Source organism: Akebia trifoliata, chromosome 1 (assembly GCF_017979445.1).
Source record: "Akebia trifoliata isolate Shusen 1 chromosome 1, ASM1797944v1, whole genome shotgun sequence".
Lineage (NCBI taxonomy): Eukaryota > Viridiplantae > Streptophyta > Magnoliopsida > Ranunculales > Lardizabalaceae > Akebia > Akebia trifoliata.
In genome coordinates, this window is record NC_141375.1 from 35,928,760 (window position 1) to 35,955,741 (window position 26,982).

General features: G+C 33.1%; 3 protein-coding genes across 7 annotated transcripts; 1 reads left to right on the forward strand and 2 right to left on the reverse strand.

Annotated features, from left to right (window-relative positions):
* Positions 1–2,949: 2,949 nt before the first annotated feature.
* Positions 2,950–4,914, forward strand: LOC147412190 (cytokinin riboside 5'-monophosphate phosphoribohydrolase LOG8-like). Of its 2 annotated transcripts, none has more exons than XM_086457355.1 (7): positions 2,950–3,284; positions 3,525–3,622; positions 3,765–3,795; positions 4,060–4,159; positions 4,258–4,364; positions 4,485–4,558; positions 4,644–4,914. In XM_086457355.1, exons 1-6 carry the CDS (start codon positions 3,168–3,170, stop codon positions 4,512–4,514), a joined length of 483 nt encoding a protein of 160 aa, XP_086313481.1. In that variant the 5' UTR covers positions 2,950–3,167; the 3' UTR covers positions 4,515–4,558; positions 4,644–4,914. The 2 variants fall into 2 exon arrangements, with proteins under 2 accessions (XP_086313481.1, XP_086313473.1); XM_086457347.1 differs by having other exon boundaries at positions 2,967–3,284; positions 4,258–4,328; positions 4,415–4,558.
* Positions 4,915–7,675: 2,761 nt separating this feature from the next.
* Positions 7,676–7,984, reverse strand: LOC147412191 (uncharacterized). The gene has a single exon (XM_086432617.1). It carries the CDS (start codon positions 7,982–7,984, stop codon positions 7,676–7,678), a length of 309 nt encoding a protein of 102 aa, XP_086288743.1.
* A 5,089-nt stretch (positions 7,985–13,073) lies between these two features.
* TAG1 (membrane bound O-acyl transferase (MBOAT) family protein) lies at positions 13,074–26,982 on the reverse strand. 4 transcript variants are annotated; one of them, XM_086457386.1, is made up of 16 exons: positions 26,309–26,982; positions 25,485–25,565; positions 25,243–25,316; positions 25,020–25,095; positions 24,027–24,094; positions 21,791–21,914; positions 20,572–20,670; positions 19,619–19,687; positions 19,375–19,511; positions 19,024–19,105; positions 18,877–18,897; positions 17,389–17,451; positions 15,488–15,535; positions 15,215–15,277; positions 15,001–15,054; positions 13,074–13,393 (listed from the first exon to the last, which is right to left on the reverse strand). In XM_086457386.1, exons 1-16 carry the CDS (start codon positions 26,864–26,866, stop codon positions 13,289–13,291), a joined length of 1,722 nt encoding a protein of 573 aa, XP_086313512.1. In that variant the 5' UTR covers positions 26,867–26,982; the 3' UTR covers positions 13,074–13,288. The 4 variants fall into 4 exon arrangements, with proteins under 4 accessions (XP_086313512.1, XP_086313502.1, XP_086313496.1 ...); XM_086457376.1 differs by lacking the exon at positions 21,791–21,914 and adding an exon at positions 22,367–22,490 and having other exon boundaries at positions 26,309–26,980; XM_086457370.1 differs by having other exon boundaries at positions 19,619–19,720; positions 26,309–26,979.

Sequence of the window (26,982 nt, forward strand, 5' to 3'; positions counted from 1 at the left end):
GTTTTGAGGAAAGGAAGGTAGGAAGAAGAGGTGAAGAGGGAGAGACTCAAATCTGAAAACTGGTTTTCTTTTTCTTTTTTTGTTTGTTTTTCTTTTTTCCTTTTTTTGGGTAAAGCTCTGCTGTTGGCAGTTAAGTTAGTTACTCTCACGAACCAAATATATACAATTTGCTTATCACTAAGGACATTTGTGGTGCTGGAGCATGGAATGGAGGAATAAAGTTCGATCTATAATCTAGGGTTGTCATTTCATCGGATATTAATAGAACCAATCCCATAAGTATCGGATTGGATCCAAATCCAATATCTTACTGGATCAGGTCTGTACCCGATCTTGATATTTGGTTCTAATTCTAAATCTGATCTGATGACAATTGGATCTTATTTGGGATTGTAAACTCCGCAAACATGACTGATATAAAAACATGCAATCATAACCCTAAAACATATAACTAATGATTCGTTAAGATTATACCAAAGATATATGACATATTTTCTAGATCATTATTTTTAGACACCCCAACTTTTACTTATTACACCCCAATTTCATAAATTATTTCACTCTAATTAAAGATGAAAACACATCATTCAAGCATAAAAAAGATTTGGCTCAAATTATCACCTCAACATTAAAAAAATTTACAACACTCCTTCAAACAATTTCAATAGTTGTTTACTAGTCTGATTACGCCCATATAAATTCTTTAAAAAAAAAAAAAATAGAAAAAATATATATTTGAGAGAGAACTTCTGTTGGCACCTCAACTTGTACTTACTCTTTTTATTTTTAATTGGAGTGTAATAAGTAAAATTTGAGATGCCCATAGCAGCTCTCTTGTTTTATCCCCCCATGTCAGATTCGTTGATCACAATCAGGATTCCATGTATTTAATAGTCCACTCACCCTGACCGACATAACTTAATACTTACTATTATAATGGATTAATGCTGGAGTGACCTCAGCAAAAGAACCTTGATGTGGTGGAGTGTGTATGCCCGTAAATGCATTTTCTTCAAGATACGAGTAAATTGCATTTAGGACATGCACGTGTCAGCACGTCAAGGTGCCCCCGCTGAGATCACTCGTGCACCCCTCATTATAATGAGAGAAAGGTGGAATTGTTTACCAAAATCTTTGGTAAATAAATTTTAAATTATAAAAATACTCTTGTATTTATATCTACTATGATATTTCCACATCAATGTGTCACCATAAAATTTATTTATTTATTTATTATAATATTATGATCAATATTTTATTTGGGCATTAACATCTTTCATAATTTTGATTTTTTAAAATGTTCTTGAAATACATTTATTTATGAGGATGTGCACTTGTCTATCCTGAGAAAAAAAATCTATGATTCTATATGCATGCCACATCAGCTGAGTATTGACTTGGTGAAGATTTTCTAATAAAAAATCAGCCCTCTTACGAAACTTCATTATTGTACAATGACGGTAACATTTTTAAATTTTATTTTGACCTAAAAGACAATGATAAATGTATTTTAAAGATATCTTTTAAAAAAATAATCATCATAGAATATGCTAACATGATCACAATAATGTAAAAACAAACTCCAATGATTGGGATGATCATCGAGATAAATATCCTCAAGATAAGTGTTATTGGAAAATGCATAAATCTCGAGGGCTAGATTTTGCTTTTATACTTTTGGGATCATGTGTGTTATCATGAATCATTTTCCGATAGTGGAATCCAACCCTATGTGCTTTTTAAGGTGAATGTTGAACTGAGTTTTCTCAGTACTGAGCTGATGTGGCAATGGATAGAGAATCTATGATTCTATGTTCACTGCCACGTCACATCGGCACAGTGTGAAATGAAGTAAGTTTAGAATGACAATTTTTTAATGTTATTATTGTAATTAATAAACGCTACCCTCACAAAATCTCATTTGGCTTGGACCCATAGCTCATTAGTTTGACATATTGTGATGGGCTCAAAGGCCAACATACTTAATTTTACATTGAAACGCTTGCTTATTGATTTATATAGTCGGACTTTTTCGAATTGACTCTACCCTAGTTTTTTTTTTTCGCTCACGTACTTTTTCCTCATAAAGCTCAAAGGATCGAGAATCAACCAATCACATTAGCCTTCATGTATTGAGGGAATCCCCAAATTTATAGAACTATTCTCGTTAGGCTTCACGTGTCACGCAATGGAGAGTTTGTGAGGAAAAAGTCTATGAACAAAAGTTTCTCACTAGTATTAGAACAAAGATTGTGTAGCACACTTTTTCGATAACATGATTAGTTTGGTTGGTGATTATTATCCCTTGGATTTTAGCATTTTTTTTCCCCTCATGATTGGCTTGGAACGTATAATGAGAGAAGAGAAAAGATTGAACTTTTTTGGGTTTTAGCATTTTTGTCTTGAAACCTATTTAAGAGAGCTCTTATTTTTCACGAAAGATGCTATTGGCAACCCAAATTTTATTTACTACCCTTAATTAAGAAAAAAATGAATAGTGTAATAGAATCGGAATTTTGCCATACCCAGTGCACGAAATAGTAATTTACTTAAAAAAATAAGTCAATAACTAAGAATGAGTAAAAGTTGGGGTGCCAATAAAAATTCCTATCGCTCTTTGTTTAGATGTTAGATTTTTATTTGCTAGAATTAGGATTTTATATGAGCTTAATCGGAATTGTAAACAACTGTTTAAGTGTCCGAATATGTCATAATGCTTTGTAACTTTAAGGTAATAACTTGAGCTAAACTTGTGTAATGCTCAAAGGGTGTGTTTTAATATTCATTTGTATGTGCTAAGTAATTTTAGAAATTGGAGTGTGATAAGTAAAAGTTGGGGTGCCAATAGCAGCTCTCTACTTTATTTTTTAACGTTTAGTTAATAATACAAAATTGAATACGTAGAAACTCTGCTCTTAAAGAATATCAAAGAAGGTAAAAATAATTCCTGCTTTTTCTCGAATCTTTGGGCCGACAGAAAGACGTATTATGAAGTGTATTTGTAGAATGTGGTCGCTAAAGCTTAATTGTCTCTTTTTAGTGCAAACAAGAGACTACTAGTCTTGTCACCTACGTCTCTTCAGTGCAAAGGCACTGAAGTAACAATTTGTTTGTTAAAATTCCTTTTTTTTTTTAAACTCTCCTTCTCATGGTTTTGAAATCCTGTGATGGAAGGAAACAACACCCAAAGCAGCAAATTCAAGAAAATCTGTGTGTTCTGTGGGAGCAGCTCTGGTAACAGAAAAGTCTTCAGTGATGCAGCTCTTGATTTGGGAAATGAACTGGTTTGCTTTCTAGAATATAATCATTAATCTCTTTATTTTATTTTATTTTAAATGATTTTAAGGGTTCTGATTAATGGGTATTTGCTGTTTTGAATTGGGTTCCTCTTCTTTTTTCATATTTTGGGTTACAAGTCATATATTAGTTAATTAATTGGTAGTTTTTGTGTATTTCTTTTGATTGGTTTTGTGAAATCTTTTATGGGTTTTTCTTTTAAGTTTAATGAGTATTGATTATTACAGGTGAAAAGGAGAATTGATTTGGTTTATGGTGGTGGAAGTGTTGGATTGATGGGTTTGATATCTCAGACAGTTTATGATGGTGGCTGCCATGTTCTTGGGTAACTAAGAAATATCATGATGGTTGTATTTTTCATATAAATTTAATAATGAAACCAAGCTATGAACTTCTGGCTCTTATTAAAATGCTTTTTTTTTTTTTTTTTTTTAAATTTCTGGTTTTGGTTAATCTCTTATATGCAGGGTCATTCCAACAGCTCTTGTACCTATTGAGGTATGTTTTGAACTACAAAATGTTCTTGAATTTTGATTCAATAGAGCTTTTTATAGATATCTGATAAACCATCTTGCCTTAAAGTTCTTATTATAAAACTTGATTCTAATCCGTCGAATTTCTATATTTTTATGAAAAAAAATTAATTTTGGTGCTTGAGAAAGCTTCTCTCATATCTTTATGTTCTGTGATTTTTTTTTTTTTGTAGAAATTTCAGAACATAATTAAGGCTGTTTTCTTAATTTACTGGTTACCCTATCACAGATATCTGGCTCAACTGTGGGTGAAGTAAAAATTGTTTCAGACATGCACGAGCGTAAAGCAGAAATGGCACGACAATCAGATGCCTTTATCGCTCTTCCGGGTAAGTTTTTTCTTTTGTTAAACACAGAATTGGAGTTATGTACCCTTATACATCTGTACTAACTTAATGAATCTTGTTTGATAATTTGAATTATTTAGGGGGATATGGAACAATGGAAGAGCTATTGGAGATGATAACATGGTCACAACTTGGAATTCATAACAAACCTGTAATGCATCAATGCCTTTGTAATGACAATTTTGAGGTGAGAGAAAGATTGAAATGGTGTTCTAACTTTATGCATATGTGGCACAGATTGGTCTTCTAAATGTTGACGGGTACTATAATTATTTGCTTGCATTGTTTGACAATGGGGTCAATGAAGGGTTCATCAACCAACCTGATCGGCATATAGTTATTTCGGCTCCAACTGCGAAAGAACTGTTAGTAAATATGGAGGTTAAGTAATCCAACTCATATTTCTTTCATAATAGTACTTGAATTATGCATCTAAAAGTAAATTTTCTGTTTTATAAATTTGCAGCAACTCACTCACTCCAACGGACATGCCGCTCCTTATAACAATTTGCAAATGGAACAATTGGGGTGACCAAATTTACACTGAAATTCTTCTCAGTTTGTTGGTTTTTCTACTACTTGTGTTCCTATTCTGATCCAATTCTTTCTCGTTCCTTTTGTGTACTGGAATCCACGAAAAGAATGGGGTTTCCACTGCCTATTATCAAACATAATATTTACCTTTTATTTTTCCAACCGAATTCTAATGAAATCAACCGTGCTGCTTTACCATTGAACTGTTGATCACGTCAAAGGTGCACCAATTGTTGCTAGGTTGACACTATTTTCTAGTTGTATTGGGTGTGTCCACTCAAAGATACCAAATATTCAGGGCCTTTGGATTAATTTTCGACTTCTACTCAATGTCAAGGCTTAAAATCTCGTTGCACAAGTGTTATTCTAGATGTTACCTTGCGTTTATCTGATCATCGTTTGGAAAACTTTTTGTTTCTTTCTTTAGTACTACTGCATACCAATTTGCATATCTTAGTAGCCAAACTAATCCCACTTTTGGAAATTTCAGATTTTCAATTCATGTTGATTGCTTTGTTACGACTAATTGGACTATTTGAAGCCACCAACTACTACTCACATGTAAGTTTTAAGGATCATGAGGAGTCTTTATCACCTATTGAGTGCAGAAACTAGATGATTTTGTTATCTGGAACTGTGTCTTCCTCATGTCCAAGGTATGGTGGGCCCGGCCCTTTTTGTCTAAGATTCCATTAACAAAATAAAGGTGGAGAGAGATCTATGGTTCTATTCATGGGTCCCCTTAGTACTCCTTTTGATGTGAAACGGATCCCATTCCTACCCACGTTCGAAAGCATATGACTGTTACCAAGACATGAACCGTTCATAAAAATGCACAAGTTTTTGAATAATGGTTTTCATTTGAGTCTCTTTCGTACCATTGCTCATGTGCCTCCTTGTTTTGTTCTTCAGATGATTGTCGTTCTGTGAACCTTCCCATCATCACCACCACCACCATCCTTTATTGTTGTTATTTTCATTAGAATTATTGTCGAAATCATCTTGTTCGATATCATTTCATGAACTTGTACCATAAATTCACCAAAAATAAGTTTGGACATAGGGGCCAGGGCCTCCCTCTAAAAATGGAGAGTCTTGAATTCAATCCACATCTTTGGTCACCCACATAGATTTATCCCGGCTTACATGGTTATGTGTGGTTTGTGGGGTATTACATGTACTTGATATAGTCATCGAAGTCTTTGACTTATTGAAAAAGTTGGAATTAAATCGTGACTTTTTTCTTCACCAATTTAATTGTGACTTTTTAATAAGACACGGCTTTTATGAACTTCACGATTGAATCATGAATTTTACGATTAAATCAGGAAAAATGAAATATGACATTCATGCACTAGTAAGAGAATACGACCTTGATAAAGGTGATGGTGACCATTTTACCAATAAAACATAACATAATAATTATGTAAATGAGAACAACATTGAATTTGATGTTTTTGACTAGTTCAAGAATCCTAACTCAAGACTAATGATTATTAACTTTTTTAATATTTTGAACCATATAAATCTTTACTATATTGTGGACATGTGGTTACTTGTCGTGCATGCATGGATGAAATCAATTTTGGGGTTTGGTAATTGATTGTTATAGTTCAATATGATATTTAATTATATAATATGAGAATACCATTTAGTAGGAATAATTACACAATCCTAACCCTAACTCGAATTTTTTCCCGATGTTATCGAATTTTTTCCTCTTGCCAATTTATTCCTGAACTCTAACTTGGCGACTATGATACTTGGGGGATTTGGACGAGATATGATGCTCTAAGAGGCCAGTTGCCTCATCCCTATCAGTTGGGCTTATAGCTCCAAACACCGCATCATAAAAATAAAAAATTTATATCATAAATTATTAATAATAATAAAAAAAATCAAAAGTTTATTGCATTGTAGTTTCTACCGTCATTTATTTGTAGAAAGATGAATTGAGAAAGGATTGTTGGGCAATGCCCCACTCTAGAGGTAGGCCATTGATTATATGATCTTACTCGATCACTGATTGTTCATGTATATTGTTCACAGACTAGGTTCTATTTAGAAAGGATTGGGTTCCATCATTTAACATCTCAACAGGATGGGATCATAGTTCAAAGTTTTGTTTCATTTTGGAATATTTTGATGGAACACTTTAATTTCAGCTGTGACCGAAATGAAATGATGACTCGAAAACATTTGTATGTTCTTTATTATTTTATAAATCTTTTGATTGAGACTGTTTCCGAAACGTTTCTCAATCGATTCAAATGGGAAATCTTTGCTTGGATGCCTCCAATATTTCATCTCAGCAGGGCAGCATCATTAGGTCGATGTGCATGTGTGTTTAGCAAAAGGGCTATGTTATTAGTATAGTACCATAAAATGATTTTTTAAATGACTCGGGCATTTTTGAGTTGACTCAGCGAATTTAAAAACCTTGGTTTTAACTTGATAACTTTTGAACAAGAACAATAGGCTAATGGGAATAACTGTGGAACAGAATCTCTCCCTATTAAAACCTACAAATAGCAAAAAAGAAAAAAAGCCTAGTTTTCATGAAAAACAATAGGAGCAAACATCAGAATCTAACCAATTTTAGATGATAAAACAATAAAAGCAAATGAATTTGTTTCCGAAACAACAAAAGTTTAAGCCTATCAACCCCTACTCAAGGAAAAATCCAAAATCACTAACTTCAAAATAACTAAATTAACAGACTTAAAAAAGAGTCCACAAAACCAAGAATCCAAAATACCAAAACATTCATAAAGAACACACCTACAAATATACAAAGAGAGTAATTCCACTTACAAATAACCCATATCAAAATCACTAAATACCCACTAAAAAAACACGCAGACACACTAGGCTTTTGATGATATAAGATTCAATTCTTTTTTCTTCTAATATACAGAATTACAACAATCCCAAACAGATGAAGTAAGAGAAACAAAGACATCATCACCATCCATAGAGTGCTTGGGTATATCTGTCCTTTAGCCACCTGAAGCTCTTCCTAAAGGGACCCTTCATCTTCTCCTCAACACCATACATCTTGTAACTAGCAACCCTTTTCTTCCTCTGAAACTCAGGATCATTGAAGCTCCAAATCTTTGAAAACCCACCACTTTTACCTTTCTTTAACTTCATCTCTTTGTTATTCATTTGGAACTGTGGTACAGATGAAGCATAAGATGTACTGTAGCATCTGAAATTATTGGGACCAGATGAAGTAGGTGGTCTGCCTCCATAGTAGCTCTGTATTTCCATCCTCCTATCCACACATGATTTAGATCTCAAATCTTCCATTAAAACAAAACAAAAAGTAAGGTTAGACAAAAAATTTCAATACTAATGCCTAATGGAATGGAGACTCAAGACCCCAAGACCCAAGAGCCAAGCAGCCAAGAAGAGAAAGAAAATAGGTTTGTTGACTTTTCTCAGTCTTTTCTAGATATTTTTTCTAGACTAACTTGACTTGGAAAATTTGAATTTCAGGTTTTGTATTTTTTTTTATTATAACAAAAATGAGATCTTGTACTCCTGGGAGTTGAGCTACAATTCAACTTCGGGTATCCTTTGTGCACCACATCGCCACACTCTCTCAGGTCAGCCACTTTTTCTTTTACCATTAATGTTTGGCCCACTAGGCTCCACAAGATGTATTTCCTAGAGAGATACGAGCTCTCATACAAGGCTCTCGTCACACACGTCAATGGATTGTAATTATTAAAAATTACAATGAAATATAAAGAATAATTAAGGATTTTAAAAATAAAATGGATAAAAAAAAAGTAAATTTTTCATTAGCTATGCATTTTAAGGGCACTTTGAGAATAATTAAAAAAAGAAAATTAATGACGAAATGATCAAAATGAACTTCATAACTGGTGCCATTTCCATGTTTGGTCCATTTTTGACAAAATTGTTAGTCGGTTGTTCACCAAATGGTCATTCTATAATTGGATGCGATTTCGAGGATTGAAGAGTGAGAAACAGACCCCAAAGGGTGTCAATAGGTACCCAATTACCAGATTAATTGATTTTAGTCTGTCATAGATTTAATCATTTTTAAGTTTCGTTATGAATAACGAAATATGACAACAATCATACATGAATAGTTTTTAATCCAAAATATAGAGATTCAAGAGTCGATTGCTCTAATACAACATGTTAGATTTTAAACATACAAAATCTCATTCACATAACTATTTTTTTATAATTCATAATAGATTAAGAATCATGTATATATCTCAAGAACCTATTCATGTTGCTAAGAATCAAGGTTCAGGGTACTTACTTTGTGTTATAAGTCAAAACGTTGATTCAAGATTTATACTGGAGGTGTGTCTTTGGTAATACACATGCCAATGAATCGAAGTGCACAAATCCCCAAATCGAATTCTACAATTTTCAGACTCACATTTTCTCTTCTCTCTATTTGGATCGACTAGAATTTTAGTGATTGATGGAGATCACTATATTCAGAATCTCGTAAATATTATTTGTGCGTTTCTTACTATTATTATTATTATGGGGTGCTGATCCGCTTATATAAATGAAGATAGAGGGCCTAGAGATCTCTCTTAGTAAGATTTATATCAATTGAGGTTTCCTACTAAAATTTAAAGAGTGTATTTCTATTTTTAATTATATTGGGTATCAATATTTATTATTGACCTCCTTAATGTATAAATCTCTCTACAAGTAAAGTTATTAAAATCATATATGTCAATAGGTCACACGAATTGGATTATAATACTTTCAACTAAATGTTCTTTGCTCGGTAACAACATTCGAGGTTGCAATCGCCCAATACAAAAAAAATCTCTTGTTCTTGTAATATCATTCATGTTACTATAATGATTTTCTAACGCTCCCATCACAGAATTGTAGATCATTTTCCTTGGAATACTTAGAATCATAAATATTTTCTTGTGTCTCTCAAGGCAGATGAACTATGATTCTATGATGTATGTTAGAGGGCACGTAAGATTATCACGACTCATGTTATGACAATTCCAGTAGAGTTGACGCTTTATGCTATAGGTAGGATTCAATCTTCTATTCCTTGTTAGCAATGTTATTGGAGTACCATCAAATTACTCTTATAACCAATTCTGATGTGGCACATGTGCTTTGGATGTAACTCACAATGTTATTGTATCTCATATCCAAAAAATCAGAACCATAAGAACCAGAATCAATGTTTTGTTTAGGTTTCAATTCTTGGTATATATGAAATTTACTTGTTGACACGCTACTTTTTCCCAAACAGCATCTAAGAATTTTAAGTCTAAAATTTTTAAAAGAAATTCTCTTCATTTTTTTTTTCTTTAGGTCATATTTTCTATTTTAATCTTTCATTTTAAATTTTAATACTTGAATTTAATTAGATTTTATTTAAGATATCAGATCAAAACCTCACCCCAAAAACATTCATCTATTAATATCAATATTGATGTCCTTTACTTGTACCAGGACTACTTCAACCTAATGTCACTAGTTCAACTCGATGAGTTGAGCTGAAAAATAAATTGGGATTTTTTTATTTTATTTTATATATATTTATGAATAATGATTTTTTTGACTCCTCTTTACTCTCTTGAAGTGGCATGTAACAGAATCATAGATATTTTTTTTGGGATGCACAACTGTACATGTATAGGGATGTGCAGTTGTGCATCCAAAGGTAAGAAAATCCATGATTCTAGCACACGTCACATCAGGAGTGTAGTGGTGGAGTCAAAAAATCACGACTCTTGTCTTAAGTGATGAGGCTGGATTAATTTGGCCATTCCTTCAAGATAAGGATCTGAATTGGATATGGTTAAGGCGATTGTTGGTCTAAAAGTGATCCAACTTAGTTTCTATTGAAAAAAGAAAAAATAAACATAAAATTATAATTAAAGTTGGGAGGCGGTGGTTTTTGTTATTTCTATGACCTAACTGTTGATCTAACTGTATTGTTTGGTAATTTGATATCTAGATGGTAAATTGTTTGGTAACCTACTATCTAAATTTATTGAATAAATTAAAAAACATATATAATACTTTTATAAAAATTAAGTACATTATTTCATAAAAAATTGAATTTGACATTAAACAAAAACGTATAAAAGATAAAACATGATTCCATTCTTCCTTGACCTCATAAATATATAAATGGGAAAGACATATTTTTTTTAATATTCCATATTGGATTACAAATTACGAGCTAAAATAAATGAGAACATCACCTAATTAAAAATAAAAAAATAAAAACAGTTAAAAAAATCATTTTGAAAAAAATGTTGGAGTATAAGATGAGAAATAAAATAGAGCGCGTGAAAAAGTAGCTAAAACAAGATAGGTGAGCTATTTGACAGCAAGCATTGCAAAGGTCTAAAATAATGAAAGACATTTAAGAACAAACCAAATTAAAGATGAAACCAATTAGAATATCCTCATCAATCAGTACTACATAGTTATATATATATATATATATATATATATATCAACCACCAAAAACATTAACCACTCTTCTTGAAGTCAAAACAATATTAACATTTAAAACTCAACTAACTTTAAAAAACAAACAAATAAACAAAGATATAAATATAGGAAGAAAAAAAAAAAAAAAAGAAGTGGGTATCCAAAATAAAGATCTAAATGTTTAAAAAAAGAAACACAAGTAGGTATCCAAACTTTAAAAAAAAAAAAATTTCCTGTAAGTCCAAATGGGTACCCAAAATGAATGTAAAACACATCCAAGATGAGACCAAGTCAACGGTTCAGATTGGTTGAAATGTTCTGAGATGGAGTGATCACAGCCCCAATACATACACCTCAAAATTAAATACAAGAAAGCGGTGGGGCCCTTGGGTTAATTATTGCGTGTGGGGTTCAACAACCGCATTTGATGGATACATAGTTGACTAGAAATGATAATTGTATTAAGTTGACCAATCCAGAACCTTTTGTAGGACCTAGTCACATTGACATGATGTGCATTGTGCGAATTACCAATGCGGTCTGACTCATTTGATCAAAAACCTGAAATGGTGAAGCACAGATGGAGGGACTACGTCATGGTGGGCCATTTACAAGACGAGGATGGGGTATGATAATAATAATGTCCCTTTTCTACTGTATCATTACCGCACATATATGGTTGTAGATATTCACATGTGATGGTCTCAAAATGAGTTGCATTTATAATCCTTAACTTGTGGTCCGTGACTCCATACAAACTTGCTTCTTTGATTGTTTGGTGGATTGACATCATCAAATTTCCAAGAAGAGATGATGATGTAAAGGACAATACATCATGTCACACTGGATCATAAAAGATGATTCGTACAATAAGTGTCTTACATCCTGCTGGCACGACTAAGCATCGATCCCCACCATTCAATTGGTCTTTATCATGATCAATATCTAATTACGCCCACCCAAGTTTTAGCATTGGATTAGATAGCTTAAGGTCCTCAGATTCTCCATGAAAATGAGGTAGACCTCAATTTCAATTGTCATGATCTATCCCTCAAGAGCTTACTCAAAACTACTCTTAAGCATTGATGAGAATGAGATGGCAAAGACCATGCCTCCGGAAGCAGAGGTCTTGAGTTCAAATCCCCCCATAAGAGTCATCATCAGGGATTTATCCCATAAATTACCTTGTGCGTGTCGTCGAGGATTAGTCTCTAAAATCCTAATTAGTTCTTGAGATTTGATGCTTGGAGGAGAGAATCTTTAGGTCGAACACAAGGATTAAAAAAAATAATTTACCTCGAAATTTAGGTCGAACACAAGTGCTACTATTGCTACACCAAAATTTACTAATGCCACACCAATTCCTATATAAATCACCAAAAAATGCACACAGTTGGTGTGACAATAGCAACTCTCTAAAAAATATTACCTTGAAAGTTTATGACACCGAATTTTTGGAAAAAGTCAAGGGTTTATAACAAAGGGTTGGTGATGAGGGCATTTTAGTCAATTTGCATTAATTTCTCACGGAAGACCAAAATCAATGGTTATATCATCAAATTTTGAAAAAAAAAAAAAAAGCGGATAACTCTAATTTTCACCAAAACCTGTAGGGGTTATTCACAAATGACAACCTTATGTGGTTGTAGAACCTTTTAAAACAACTAATTTACATAATGTGATTTTATAATAGGATTATGTATAGTAATTATATTTCAATTTTGGGGGTCACAGTCGGTGTATAATGGTGGGGTGAAATAACCACCCTTTATTTATTTTTAGTTTATGCAGTAGCAGTGGGGTGGAATGATCAATCTTGACCGTGACACAAATTTAAAACAATCAATTAAACAAGAAATCCATCTAAGATAAAGCAAGCAAGACGTCATAAAACTGGAAATGATCCACGTAAAACTGACTGAATAATTTAAAATTGCGGAACATGTATTACAGGTGAAGTGTCAAACGCATCGTCGCTCATTCAACATCTCTTGCATCGGTAAAAATCTATATAGATCTCGTTACAAATCTCAGCAGCAAAGAGTGTGGTTCAGATTCAATTTATGCCAGTTGTATCACAGATTACTATTTTTTATTTTTTTACTCATTTCTCGCTTTCCGATTCATCAAGTCATGGTAGTATAGGAGGACAGACATGGGTTGACCAAGAATGCAGAAAAAGAACCAGAAGATCATATTTCCCACCTGCAAATATCAAAATTTCAAGAGAGAATCGGTTGGTTTCTAGTATTTAACTAAACGATTGTTGCATATATGGGAAAGTAAATATATGCAATCAACATATAAACTTAAACATGAAGGTGCGTTCATAGAATCTAGACATTGTAAAAAGAAACAAAGAATGAATTCCATTCTCACAATAAAGAGATCAGGGAAGGGACACTGATATGCTCGTTCTGCTGAGGGTAAAGATTCCTCAAAATCATGGGGCTCTTACAGTTGCACAATTTGCTACTTGTCAAGAGTATATTTTAAAAGATGACTTTATATATTATTACTAAGAGATTATTTTCAATGCATTACTGGATCTAAGGATACTTTTTTGTAATTTTAAATAATATTTAATGAGGATTTCAGTCAACAATATTCACCCTTCTTTCATTATAATAGTATAGATGTGCTATGAGGCATGCGAGGCTTAGCCTCGAGGTGCTCCTCAAGATGAGGCTCATTAAAACGCCCTGAGGCATCAGGTTGGAACCTTAAATCAGTTAAGGCTTACACCTCAAACCATGAGGCACCTAAAAGGCATACTCCTTTTGGCCGAGGCATACGCCTCATATTATTTTATTTATTTTTTAAATAATGTATTTCTACCTTATTATTCTTATTCCTTTCTTGCTAATTTACTTCTATATTTCCATTTTATTATCCAAGTAAGATTTTATATAATTTTTTTTTTTTTACTTCTGCTTGTACACAATATAACTGGAACTCTTAGAAATGAATTCGAATACAAACAAATACAATATACAAAGAAAATCACTGAGTTAAGCTGATTTATAAATAGTTTTTGTCGTATTTAGTATTATATCGATAAAGTTTGTGAAAAAATAATATTTAATTGTATTTTTGTAATGAAAATAAATAATCAATTGTTATAGAGACTTTCAACTATTCTAATACAAAGTATTTCTATTTAGCTAAAATATAAAGTAATAATATTTTATATTATTATTTATTGTTATGGATTAAAACTTGAAATTCGATTGTGTGGATTTGAAATTTATAAATATCCAATGACTATACTAAGTTTGAGTTTTTATATCATATTATTCATTTAAAAATATCATGCACGTGAGGCATATGCTTTACGCTCTGAGGCTTACGCCTCAAGGTGCTGAACAACCGAGCGCCTTGCCTTGCGCCTTAGCATCTGAAAACATATTAAAAATAGCCAAGTTCACAAAGATTCTTATCTCGATGAGAATTTTTAAAAAAAAAAAATTGAGATGGTAATGTGGCTTTCAATCCAAGCCCTCTAGCCAAGTGCACATATTTCTAAGTATCACATTTGTTTACTTGAGTTTGGATAGTTAAATAAATAGTAAAAAGGTTATGGTTCAGATATTGCAATCACTTCAAATTTTGTTGATCCATCGATTGGAAGATCCAGATTGTTAGCAGAAATATGGGGACTACATACCCCAAGAGGTGTAAAATTTTCACTTGACTCTCTGTCATCATATAATCTCAACTAAGCTATCTTTAATATGTGAACCTCACATTCTGAAATATACTTGCAAGATAAAACAAAAATTGGATGAACTTGTGGGGGTAAAAAGACTTACCATAGTATTTCTGAATTTATCTTGTAGATAATTTGTTATTATAACCAAGGGAATCTGATTCAAAATAACAATAAAAGCTTGAATTAATAAAGATAATACTAGAAGATGCCACAATTCTAAGAGAGTAATGGAACAATACTGTCAAGGTAATGTTTTAGCTTTCCACAAGTCATCCCTTGCTTGGAAAAAAGGACTTATCGATTAGCGAAGTTACCTGAAGCATTATTGCCATGAAAGCCCAATACTTGAATATGTGGCATGGGACACCAACACATAGCTGTTGACAACACAAAACAAAAACAAAGATATAACATCAAGAAAGTAACATAGTTGAAGAATATAGAACACAAGCATAAAGGAAGGAGGGACGAAGAAAAGAAACCCCTCCAATATATATATATATATATATATATATATATATATATATTCCTCATGCAAACTAATAATTCAAACTACTATCTAGCACTGGGAAATAAAAGCTCTTTACCTCATGGAATATTGCAGACACAAAGAAGGCAATCACAATAGAAACTCCCTGAAATAAAACCAAACAGAAACATGTAAATTATTTTATGCAACTAAAACACCATTAAATAGCCTTCCTAATTAGTTTTTCTCAAAATCAGATTCATGCCAGCTCATTTTTCGCAATTCCTATGTTGTGGTGGTTCCTCCTTCGCAAGATAAATGCTGAAATAGAGAAGAGGAAACGAGCAGAACAGCACGACCCGGTACATGAATTGCCATGTCTGTCTATAAGACCAAAGGTAATATTACAAAGCATGGTCCTTATTATTCTCTTTACATGGCTCTACCATGCCTGCAAGGTGGAGTTTCACAATCACAATTTATCATTGGGTGCTAACAATCCAACTTTAACTGTTTCTGATTTTCAAACTCTTATTTCTACAGAGTCTATGTTTTATGTTTAAAAAGTAATAGATTCGATTTAGCTTAAAAATCTGCTCATGTAGTGCTAGGGTGAGTTGCATTAGTTGCTTCGGAGTTGAGACTTTGATCAAGTTCAATCAACTGTTCAAAATCCATCAAGAGACATGCACTTCATGATTTAACGGTTTGATTGGTTAAACCAAGAGTTGATTTGATGCAAGGGTTCTAGGGTATTATACAAGTGATTCCTGTGATTATATCTGAAAAATTCTAGCATAACATTAAGACAAAAACTTTATAAATTATTTTCCATCTTAGACCACATCAGGTATAGTTTCCCAACTCTTTTTAGTGAATTGTTTACCAGTCTATTACAAGCCAATATAATTCCAATTCAAGGTAAAAGAGAACCTGAATAGGATTACTCACCAGCGATTCATTTGACTATTGTACCCCATTGACTGAACAGGTCACAATGGTTTAAATTTAAATAAAAGTATTAAACTAGTACAACCAATATAAGTCCTTTCTGACTCATCTGTAATCTCAGACTTGTAAACTCATTATTTACGTTTAAAAGAAATAAACAAATTTATCACATGGGACAAGTTGCACGTGAACAATTTAGATCACACTACTCAAGCAACTGGCACTGCAAGCATAAATTCAAATAGCATATGAACATAATATGTAAGGACATTAATGGGTGATGTAATGGGTCTTCCTGGGATTCAGATCATGTAATTGGGGATTCGCCCTTGCATACTTTGTACTCTATTTTTTTTTTCTTTTTTATATAAAATGTTCCCTTGCTTGCTTAGCAAAAAAAAAATGTAATGAAATAACATTCACAGAATCAATATTAAACAATGAAGCCAAATCATAAAAAAAGAAAAGATCAGTCCAAAAATGCACATAAAAATATGCGAGAGAAAAATCTTTTCCCTACCCTTTTTCTACTCCTGATATACCATTTTTATGGGGGATTTTCTGCAGAAATCAAAGAAGGCATTCATAAATAATTCAAAATATTAAAATATGTACTCTTCTTCCCAAAACTTAGGGTGGCATTGGTTAGTAAAAACAAGGCGTCAGGTGTGCTAGAAATAAATGGATTTATTTATTATTTAAAATTTCCAATATGTAGTTTTTATTCTGTGATATGTGGCAACAGAGAACAACTAAATAAGTTAATGAAAGTTGTGAACTTGCATGTCTTCAAGCTCGTATTAAAGCTTCGTTCCATTATAATGGTGTGACAGAATTGAATGGAGGAACATGATAAGTTCAACCAACCCGAAGTTTTCAGGATAAAGTTTTGATGATGATGGTTTCATTATAATGACAATTCAGTGAACCTTTTACTGAGTGAGCATAGCAATAAACTATCCAGAAAGGAAGAACAAAGGAACTCAAATAATTTGGTATTGCCTCGTAACCAGGATGCATTTATTTCAGTAGGATTTAAAAGTTAAATGAAAAAAAAATTTCAATTACCTTTGGTATCCCTTTCAGTAAGCACGGCAAATAAATATGGCGAACCATCCATTTATGAACAGGCTGTAATAAATGAGAATTTCGTTAGTGACCGCCCTACCAACTTTTTCATGTGTACATCACATAGTTTCCTTAATAAAGGTATGCTTATGGGATGAACAATATCAAAGCTTTCATGATGCAAGGAAAGCACCCACACAGACAAGTGGATGCGAGATAACAAAAAAACAGGCTTAAGTTGTCATTACAAATGTCAAATTGGATCTTTTCTACAGTCAAATCCTATCACATTTTGATTGAGGGGAACATGTGGGAACTATTGCAAAAAGAGATCTTTAAGAACTGATGAAAAAACTACCAAATTAATTAGAAACAATGTTAGCTTGGCACTTCTAATTTCCAAATTTTTGCAGTGTTGACATGTCATACAACGTGAACTTTATGGCACGGCATTCTTTATCTATGAATGTTCAAAAAATAATAATATCTATTAATTCCCAATTTCATCAATTTATTTCAACACTTAGACTTGGATCATAATAGGGTATCCATTCAGTGGGACATGGAACTTAATGTGGCTCCCTCCAACTACAAACTTGAAACCTTTTATAAATACATGCGACGAAAATAATCTCAAAGGAACATGTTTTAAATGCACGTGAGACGTAAACATAAGTTCCCCTTCTTCCATCTCAACATTGCAACAAAGACAGCCTAGAAGTTTATTTTTCATCCCTTCCCCACTTTGGAGAATCACAACAACAATTATTCAAGTCATAAATTTATACGGTTTGGTTCTAACAATGTCGGCTGTTAAAGTCATTGGTTGTACAACAGTCATGTTGTCTTTGCAAGATCATACTTGGAACAAGTTCCCCTTTTGAAGTGAATTAAAACCTAATCAAGAAAATCTTCTAAAAATTGAATTTAAAGTTTTAAAAGTTTTTGGATTTTAAACATTCTTTTGTTCAACCAAAGGTTTTGTAGGATTAAAAGTTCTCATTTTTCTACCAAATAAAACTGAAACATTCTGACAAGAGTTGATTGATGCTACAGTGAGAATCTTCATTTATAAACCCATTCCATGGCAACTTTATATATCAAAGAATAGAGTCCCTCACACAAAGTTAGCCACAAGCTCCATAGTCATCTCAATCATAGCTTAATTTATAACAACATTAAGATATAGACCAAAAAGGGAGGGAAAGCCACCAACAAAAATGGTCCACATTAGTATAAATGATTTCAACAGGTGTCACCTTCCCATAGTTATAAAAGACAATGAGGCAAAATAGTAGTGTTAGCATGAACTGGTAATAATGCAAATTATTTATCTTTCAAAAAACATCCAAATGACTATAAATACTCAAGAAGTTGAATCAAAGTTTTACACCAAGTTGAGCAAGTCACAGTTGATAAGAACAACAGATGACCATTTATATGACAAAACAATTGATCATGTAAATAACAGGGAATAAAGAGATGTACCATATTCCACATTCTCCAATACTGATGAAAGCCCCCAAATGAGAAGAGCATACAACAAACACACATTAGTATCTGGAAACCAATTACACTATAGAAAGGTCGAAGCACTTTCAAGGAAACACAAGTATTCGCATAAAAAATAAATACCTCTTCAACCGTTTTTGCATTCCACCAATCTTTGTAAAATTCACGATCACCAAAACAAAGGAGCTCAGCAAGTATATTTAACCTATATTCACATCATTGCATGCAAGTCATAAAACTAAAATATCACCATAATAAAAAAATAATGAAATGATTCAGTTACCCCTAGGAAATACTAATGTTTCTAAACACTGAAGATATAAAATAGTTGACATGAAGATCAAACCCATAATTTCATGAAGATTTACAAAAAATATACAGAAATTCTTCAATAAATAAAAAGAAATTTATGACAATCGTTTCTTCTCAATAGCTTAAAAGAGAATGCTTCACTTGCATAAGGAGTGGACATACCAGAGGTGGAAAAAGCAATAGAACATGCAGAGCCATACATATAAAGTTGGAACCGAAAGCTTCAAAACTCTCTCTATAGCATTTAAAAGGTTCCCTTTCAATGGGTGTTGAGAATTCTGAACAATTGGATTGATGTACTGCAAAATTCTTCCATCAGCATTATCTTAGAAATATTGTTTCTATGGCAATGTTAAATCCGAAAAGGAAGAAATCAGAAGACTTGACATATGAAAAAACAACTTACTTGTTCTACGATAAAACCCATCACTCCTGTAAATATCACCAATTTAACAAGTTGACGGGTCACCCAACCCTTCCGAATGCATGTAGTACGAGGATAGCTTAGCTAAAAATAATAACAACAGGATATGAAAATATAGAGAAACATGTTGTGATAGAAGTTACTGTACACACACATATTTATATGAATTGAACTCAAACTTATCTATAAAGCAGGCAATAGTGGAATGAACAAAATTTTATTTTAATGAGATATGCTTACATCACTAATAATAAGTCAAACCTCGGTGCTAAGAAATGGAAATAGGTCTTGTCAAATACAAGGAAAAAAAAAACAAGAAACAGTCAAACTATTCACTAATACAAAAAATTACAAAGAAAAAAAAAAACATATAGATGTTCATTTACACACCACATCAACACAATTTAGCACTATGTTTCAACAAATTACAAATAACAGAAGATGTGGTGCCCTGTCATTTATGTTTGGGTACTATTGACTTCCAACACACTACCTCAGTACTTATTGACTAACAACCACCATGTAAATACATATGACTTGGTTATCTTCGTAAAAGTCTACCCACATCACACCAGCACTGATACAAAAAGTAAGTGTTGATCTTGACCATTAAACCAAATTATGACATCAAATATAGCTACTTACATGGTTAGGCTATGCCTTTGTATTTCCACGACTGTGTGAGAATGAATCTATCTACAAAAGTTTTAAATGGGTTCAAATTACATTTTCTGAGTATAGTGATTCTGGAATTAGCATAACAACTATTATTTTCTAGTGATACCTTCCTTAGTCATCATCGCCTCATTATTGTAAAACTGATGTTTTAGCTAGGCCAGTGACCAAAAATGAACACCAACACAAATATTACCAAAAGCATTAAATAAAAACGAGTCATGCTAGAAGCTAAGATATACGAAGGAAAATATGTTTACCTGGTAACACAATGTCGGAGCCACCATGAAGTATACCAAACTCTTGAAGCTGACATCGTAGAAATCATCCACTTTTGGATAATTTGATGACACATCCCCCTAAAATCACAAGAGAACATTTTGGAATGAGGGGAAGATGTATTGCTTCATAGTTGCACTTGCATTAGAGGAGTTCAATAAATTATTGACTAGCTGCCGAATAGAAAAACACCTAATGTTTTCCAATTCTCATAAAAATAGGAAAATAATATATTCCTTGATGTCATTATTATAAGAAATACTAACTAAAGTATTCTAAAATTGGAGAACTGAGTGATGTAAAACATATATCTTCATAATTACCACAGAAATATCCATTAAAAGATACAAGACTGACCAAAAAAAATATTTTTCCTAACCAATGAGAAACTACTAGATTCTAACTTATGGACTCCCACAGTCCCACTTGCAAAAACATATTTAAGCCTCTTAGAAAGACACTACTTTAAAAATGAAATGAGTAACATAAACGAAACGTTGATCAAGCCATATGTTTGTGTTAAGGCTCTCAAGACTTGATTCTTAACACAAGATCACCTATTTTTAAATTATAATTATTTTCTCTACCTTTCCAAGTGTAGGAACACTTCCCTTTCGAACACACCTTCATTTTATCCTAGGTGATATGCAAGGATTCGATGGCTAAACAAGCAAATTAAAGACTAAACCCAAAGTTCTCAAAAAGAACAGAACTCGAATGTGATAGGTTCACCACAAAGTCATGAAACTTTAAACCTGAGAAACAAAAAAGAAGCACAATTAAACACAAAAATATGATCTAACACATTGTACCATGTAATGATCAAGGTACATCTGTCGTTCGAAATAGGCAGATCCTGGAACCATCTAATTTGTCAACTGACATCTAAGAAAAAAAGAAGAAAGGCAAGATTCTGTCCCCAATCTTCCATGGTGTTCAGATAGCATATACGTACACTTAGGCTCATCAACTCATGCTTCAACAATGAAATACAATGGATTTCTCAATAGAAGAAGAAAAATACAAAATCTTAGTTGGCATTATAATTATCAGTCCTTTTGGCCTTCTCTACAATAAGTGAATAGTTATCTTCACAGGGCAAAAGTACTCTAATTTTGTCTAAATATTCCACAAGTTGCATAAAAAGAAATCTATAGAAAATTGGTTCAGCCATAAAAATCTGCGAAGTGCCATGGTTACCTTTTCGACTGACTTGGTGAGAGCCCTCATATCATAATTTGTGTGTGCATAAGATACCAACTTCAACCAGACAATGCAAGCAAAGATCATTAATGTGATGCCGGATAGAACAGCAGAATCAAACCTGCATGGTTTCCAATCACAAATGAAAGAAAATAAATTGATTATTTTTTAACTGAGTTTTCTATCGTGAGCACTGGACCAGAAGCTAAAGAGGACCATAACATTCCCCAGGGACTATCAAATATGTGAGGATCTCCCCGGATTCCTGCAATCTTTTAACTTATATCCAGAAGATATCTGTTGCTATAAATTGGTCTGGTGTGTTCGTATACAGATGTGACATATATCATTAGTAGCCATAGAGAATTAAAGATATTGTAAAGCTCACAAAATTAACATTCTATCCTCCAATTGTGCATGGATAAATAAAACCAGTAACGAACTTCAATCAGTCTGGTCTTCTAAATTTTCCACAAAAAAATATAATTTTGTCTAAATATTCCACAAGTTGCATAAAAAGAAATCTATAGAAAATTGGTTCAGCCATAAAAATCTGTGAAGTGCCATGGTTACCTTTTCGACTGACTTGGTGAGAGCCCTCATATCATAATTTGTGTGTGCATAAGATACCAACTTCAACCACACAATGCAAGCAAAGATCATTAATGTGATGCCGGATAGAACAGCAGAATCAAACCTGCATGGTTTCCAATCACAAATGAAAGAAAATAAATTGATTATTTTTTAACTGAGTTTTCTATTGTGAGCACTGGACCAGAAGCTAAAGAGGACCATAACATTCCCCAGGGACTATCAAATATGTGAGGATCTCCCCGGATTCCTGCAATCTTTTAACTTATATCCAGAAGATATCTGTTGCTATAAATTGGTCTGGTGTGTTCGTATACAGATGTGACATATATCATTAGTAGCCATAAAGAATTAAAGATATGGTAAAGCTCAAAAAATTAACATTCTATCCTCAATTGTGCATGGATAAATAAAACCAGTAACGAACTTCAATCAGTCGGTCTTCTAAATTTTCCACAAAAAAATAATAATCTGAAACATGATAAAATATCCAAGAGGAATAAGACATTTAGTTTGGTGGTTTGAACATGTACTAATTCAAGACTAAAACTTTCACCTTATTTTAGTCAATTCACAACCCTCCGTCTGTCAGAGGATCGGAGCTTTCCATTACATCAAAGGCCTTATTAATGCCTTTTATCTATGCAATCCAAGTATTCACCATGCAAGTTTTCTTCAAGTTCTTGGATAAGCTCTGGAATTATTATCTCACTTGACATTATTATTCTGGTTCTCTGGTTAAAACAGGAGGAATCGAATTACTTGTGGAAGTTGGAGGCAAAATGTATTGATGTACGATTACGATATAGGAGAACATTCTTTTCAGAAAGATAACAAGACCCAACATCCTGGAGACAACCAAGGTGATGCACATTTATTCTTTGGCCGGCGCACAAATGGTTTGATGGTCATACATACAAAGATTAAGTTTAAGGGGATTTCACCATGCTTGCTTCAACCGTAGGCAGGAAATATAAATTTGTTAAACGTATTATTTGATGAAAACTGAAAGAGCTCTAAAAAAACCAAGGACTACTGGATGTAAATTTTCACTGAATTAAAGGGCAGCAAGACTAGGCATCACTTTCAAGGATGTCAAATGTCCAGATAGATTAAACATATTGAAATAGAATTAGCCAGTAGAGAAGTCCAGCTTGAACACTATATTGTGTGCAAAGATGAACCGAAAGAGAGCCTTCCATGTACTATATTTCATTCTGGTCTTGGTGGGAACATTTCGATACAATACTTGGAATGAATATACATACATTTGGAAACAAGATACATGCAATGTGCATTTAGTTGGGGCTGGTCTTGATTTAGATTCAAAAGGTTTAGATAGAGGGCATAAATCTCCACTTCTATTATAGCCTCTATTCCCACCACAATTTTCTTTTTAGTGTGAGAATGAAACATTTATATGGCTTTACATACAAATTGAGCAACTGTCAATCGTGGACACCACATTATTAGGTCTTCCTACAGGACATCATTACCATTCATGTATTTAATTGTTCCAACTGTAAATTTTCAAACGTAGTGAACTGGTACGTATAAAATAAGTTGAAACAAGAAAGTAATTTTATAACAGAATACATAATCAAAAGAAGTTGTGAAGGTAAAAAAATGATATTACACTAACCTGAGAATCGTAAGAACTGGATACAAGATTGTAGTCGTAGTAATCATTACATGAAGAAAAACAATCACCTGCAAGATTCACTTAGAGATCAGGATTTTAATTCTGTTTTTCTTTCTCTTTTTTCTTGATGACAATCTCCGTTACAATTGCATTCAATGAAACAAGTCACTGAAATGGATTCAAAGAATGTCAAATGCAGAGTTAACAACGTTTGCAATTCCACATAAACATGTACTAACCCAATTCCCCATATGCTTGGATAGATTATGCACTACGTAACAAAGACACTATGTAGCTCCTGCTTACCGATCAAAAAAATAAATAAATAAATAAAGATTATGCATTATGAAACAAAGACACGGACACGTGTACCAGTGACCAACACAGATATGAAATCAAACACACGAAACCCCAAAACCAATGTGCCTACATGTTCATACAGTTTATTGAGAGCTATTTAAAAAAAAAATGTTCACGTTAAGAATTTGACATGTAGAAAATGAATTCTGATTAGATGATATACATCAGAATCAGTTAAACATAATACAAATACAGATATTTAAATAAACTAGGGTGCATTTCAAGAAGTGTGTTAGCATGTGTCCAACATGTTACTTATTGGAAAGTAGTTTGTCCTTGATAACTAAAACACAATTTTTGTAACTTATTTTCTGAAAGAGCCATGGAGATGATCTCCTCCTTGGAAAAATCATGGTTTCCTCTGAACATGAGGTTCTTTGTTTTTGTTGCTCATCACGTTGTTTGTCCAATATGGGCAGAAAACACAGCCCGGTATGGTAACTATATTTGGCCATAGAGGTCTTGTCATAAAGTACAAGCAATGAAGATGACGATTCACAACAATATGATCTTGCAAGCAAGTCTATGGATATCAAGGAAAGAAATCATATAGTCTTTCATCCCATTTACAGAACAATAAGCATCGAACATCAAAAGTTCATAGAAAAGATACCAAATTATGTAATCACTTACTGGTTCAGAAATGAACTTATGATATGCCAGCTTTTCAACCGCAAAAGAACCAAGAGAAAAAATAGGTAGGGTGAGACTGCAATTTAAAGAAACGTTAGCACATACACCAATAGTAAAAGATAAAGTACAATCAAATATAGTATGATTCAGATTATGTCGACTCTCTTTTATTTTTATCTTTTTAATGAAAAAGGGCAAAAGTATCAGAAATAAGGAACATTACCAACACATAAAAAGTGGCCAATCTCTCAGTGATTTTGAACTAAACCAAAATCCAGATCTGATTAATAAGCCATACTGCAATAGAAACCAAGAATGAGCCATTTAAAATTGTAAACCCTAACATTGAAATCCCATTACAATGGAAATGTTAGGTTGAAAGAAATATTAAAAAACACCAAATGAATCCAGGAGATAGTGATCACTGTTCTACTGCAACAAAATGGTGAAGCAAAAGGGTCAAACCTTCATTAAATTCTCAATGATAAGCCTGCTATTCACCGCAACAAGTAGAACAATACAAAGGTTGAATAGACCTGCATGACTCTGTCATAAAATATCAACTTAGAAATAGCATGTTGGATGGTAGAAGCACAAGGGGATAGACCAAGCTACAAGAACAATAACAAAAGCTAGAATAAGGGGTACATATTGCATCCCATCTAAACTGGAAATCAACAAAGAAAGCCCCCTCCACCCTTAAATTCTGGGAACATCTTAGCCCAAAACAACAAGAGGCAAACAATGCTGAATATGATATCTCATATCGATTGCTACTTTTATAATAATTAATTCTATTAATGCCACAAACTTGTAAGCTTTCTAAAACCATGAATATGTATGTCCACACTGCACAATAGCGAGTGTAATACTAGTGAATGTTTGTAAATGATGAACAATTTAAAAATAAATCCCACCGCTAAGACATAAGAACCAATCTTTTTATATTCAAACGACACTCGATCCATAGCTTATGAAGAGTAACGCCGATTGAACTCATCACTCCATAGGTTAAAATACAATCTCAGCTCATCCAAGAGGAATGAATCGAGTTGTTCTACTTAATGATCTAGAAATGTTTTTTGTCCTGTGAAACTAATTCCATGGATGAAAAATATAGAAATAAAAATCTAGACTGATCAGTTATAGTGGCAATTGCATAAACTACCTATCCTTCAACTAATCTCTCGTTCTTCTAAATCAACCTAACAACAACAACAACAAAAATAAGAGATATTCCAGAATTTCATTTAAAAACCAGCTCAAAGAGAAAGAAAAAAAAAACTAACTTGTCTGAAAATCGCGTCAGAACTGAGAGGACTCTCCTTCACTCTGCGATGAGCAGGAGCAGATGCACGATACGCGAACTTCACTGGAACCGCCTCAGGTCCTCGACCCTCACCATTCCCGATCCTCTCACCACAATTCTCTCCATTACTCGACGAATTCACCTCTTCTTTCCTATCTCCATGGTTTCCGATCTGATTTACATCTTCTCCAGAACTTGTTGCGCCGTAATCAATGGCGGAATCCTTCCTCAAATTCTCAATTTCAGATTCGTTTATCATGGAAGACGAATCGGGGACAGATTTTACTGTGTTGGCGTTTGATCTCCTTCGTACAGAGTGATTGAGATCTGAACCTTGTTGAGGATTTGATTTGGAATCGAAGTTTTCAGGGGAGTCTGAGATCGCCATTGAAAGACAGAGAGTAAGAGACAGATTTGGCGAAATGTTTGATCGATTTTTGGCGGTTATATTCGTAGAAATTTCGTTAAAGCGATTTTGATTATCTAGGATAGTGATATTGCCAGGCCCACTAAGTATTTTATGGGGGCATTTTATCATCGATACGATACGGTTTGATTCATCTTAGCCGACATTAACAAACCATTTGACGTGCTTGATTCTATCACTCTTCGGCCCCTCCCGTCCATACTTCTTGTTGTAGTCTGTCGTTTACT

Bases quoted from the DNA above. Each gene is read 5' to 3' on its own strand.
- TAG1 (XM_086457370.1), bottom strand. From the start codon at position 26,866: ATGATAAAATGCCCCCATAAAATACTTAGTGGGCCTGGCAATATCACT. The intron at 24,095-25,019 runs GTAAGTGATTAC...TGAATCTTGCAG, and splicing joins ATAAGTTCATTTCTGAACCA to GTGATTGTTTTTCTTCATGT. The intron at 15,055-15,214 runs GTAACTTCGCTA...ATTTTGAATCAG, and splicing joins TCATGGCAATAATGCTTCAG to ATTCCCTTGGTTATAATAAC.
- LOC147412190 (XM_086457347.1), top strand. From the start codon at position 3,168: ATGGAAGGAAACAACACCCAAAGCAGCAAATTCAAGAAAATCTGTGTG. The intron at 3,285-3,524 runs GTTTGCTTTCTA...TGATTATTACAG, and splicing joins TTGATTTGGGAAATGAACTG to GTGAAAAGGAGAATTGATTT. The intron at 4,329-4,414 runs GTAATGCATCAA...TATGTGGCACAG, and splicing joins TTGGAATTCATAACAAACCT to ATTGGTCTTCTAAATGTTGA.
- LOC147412191 (XM_086432617.1), bottom strand. From the start codon at position 7,984: ATGGAAATACAGAGCTACTATGGAGGCAGACCACCTACTTCATCTGGT.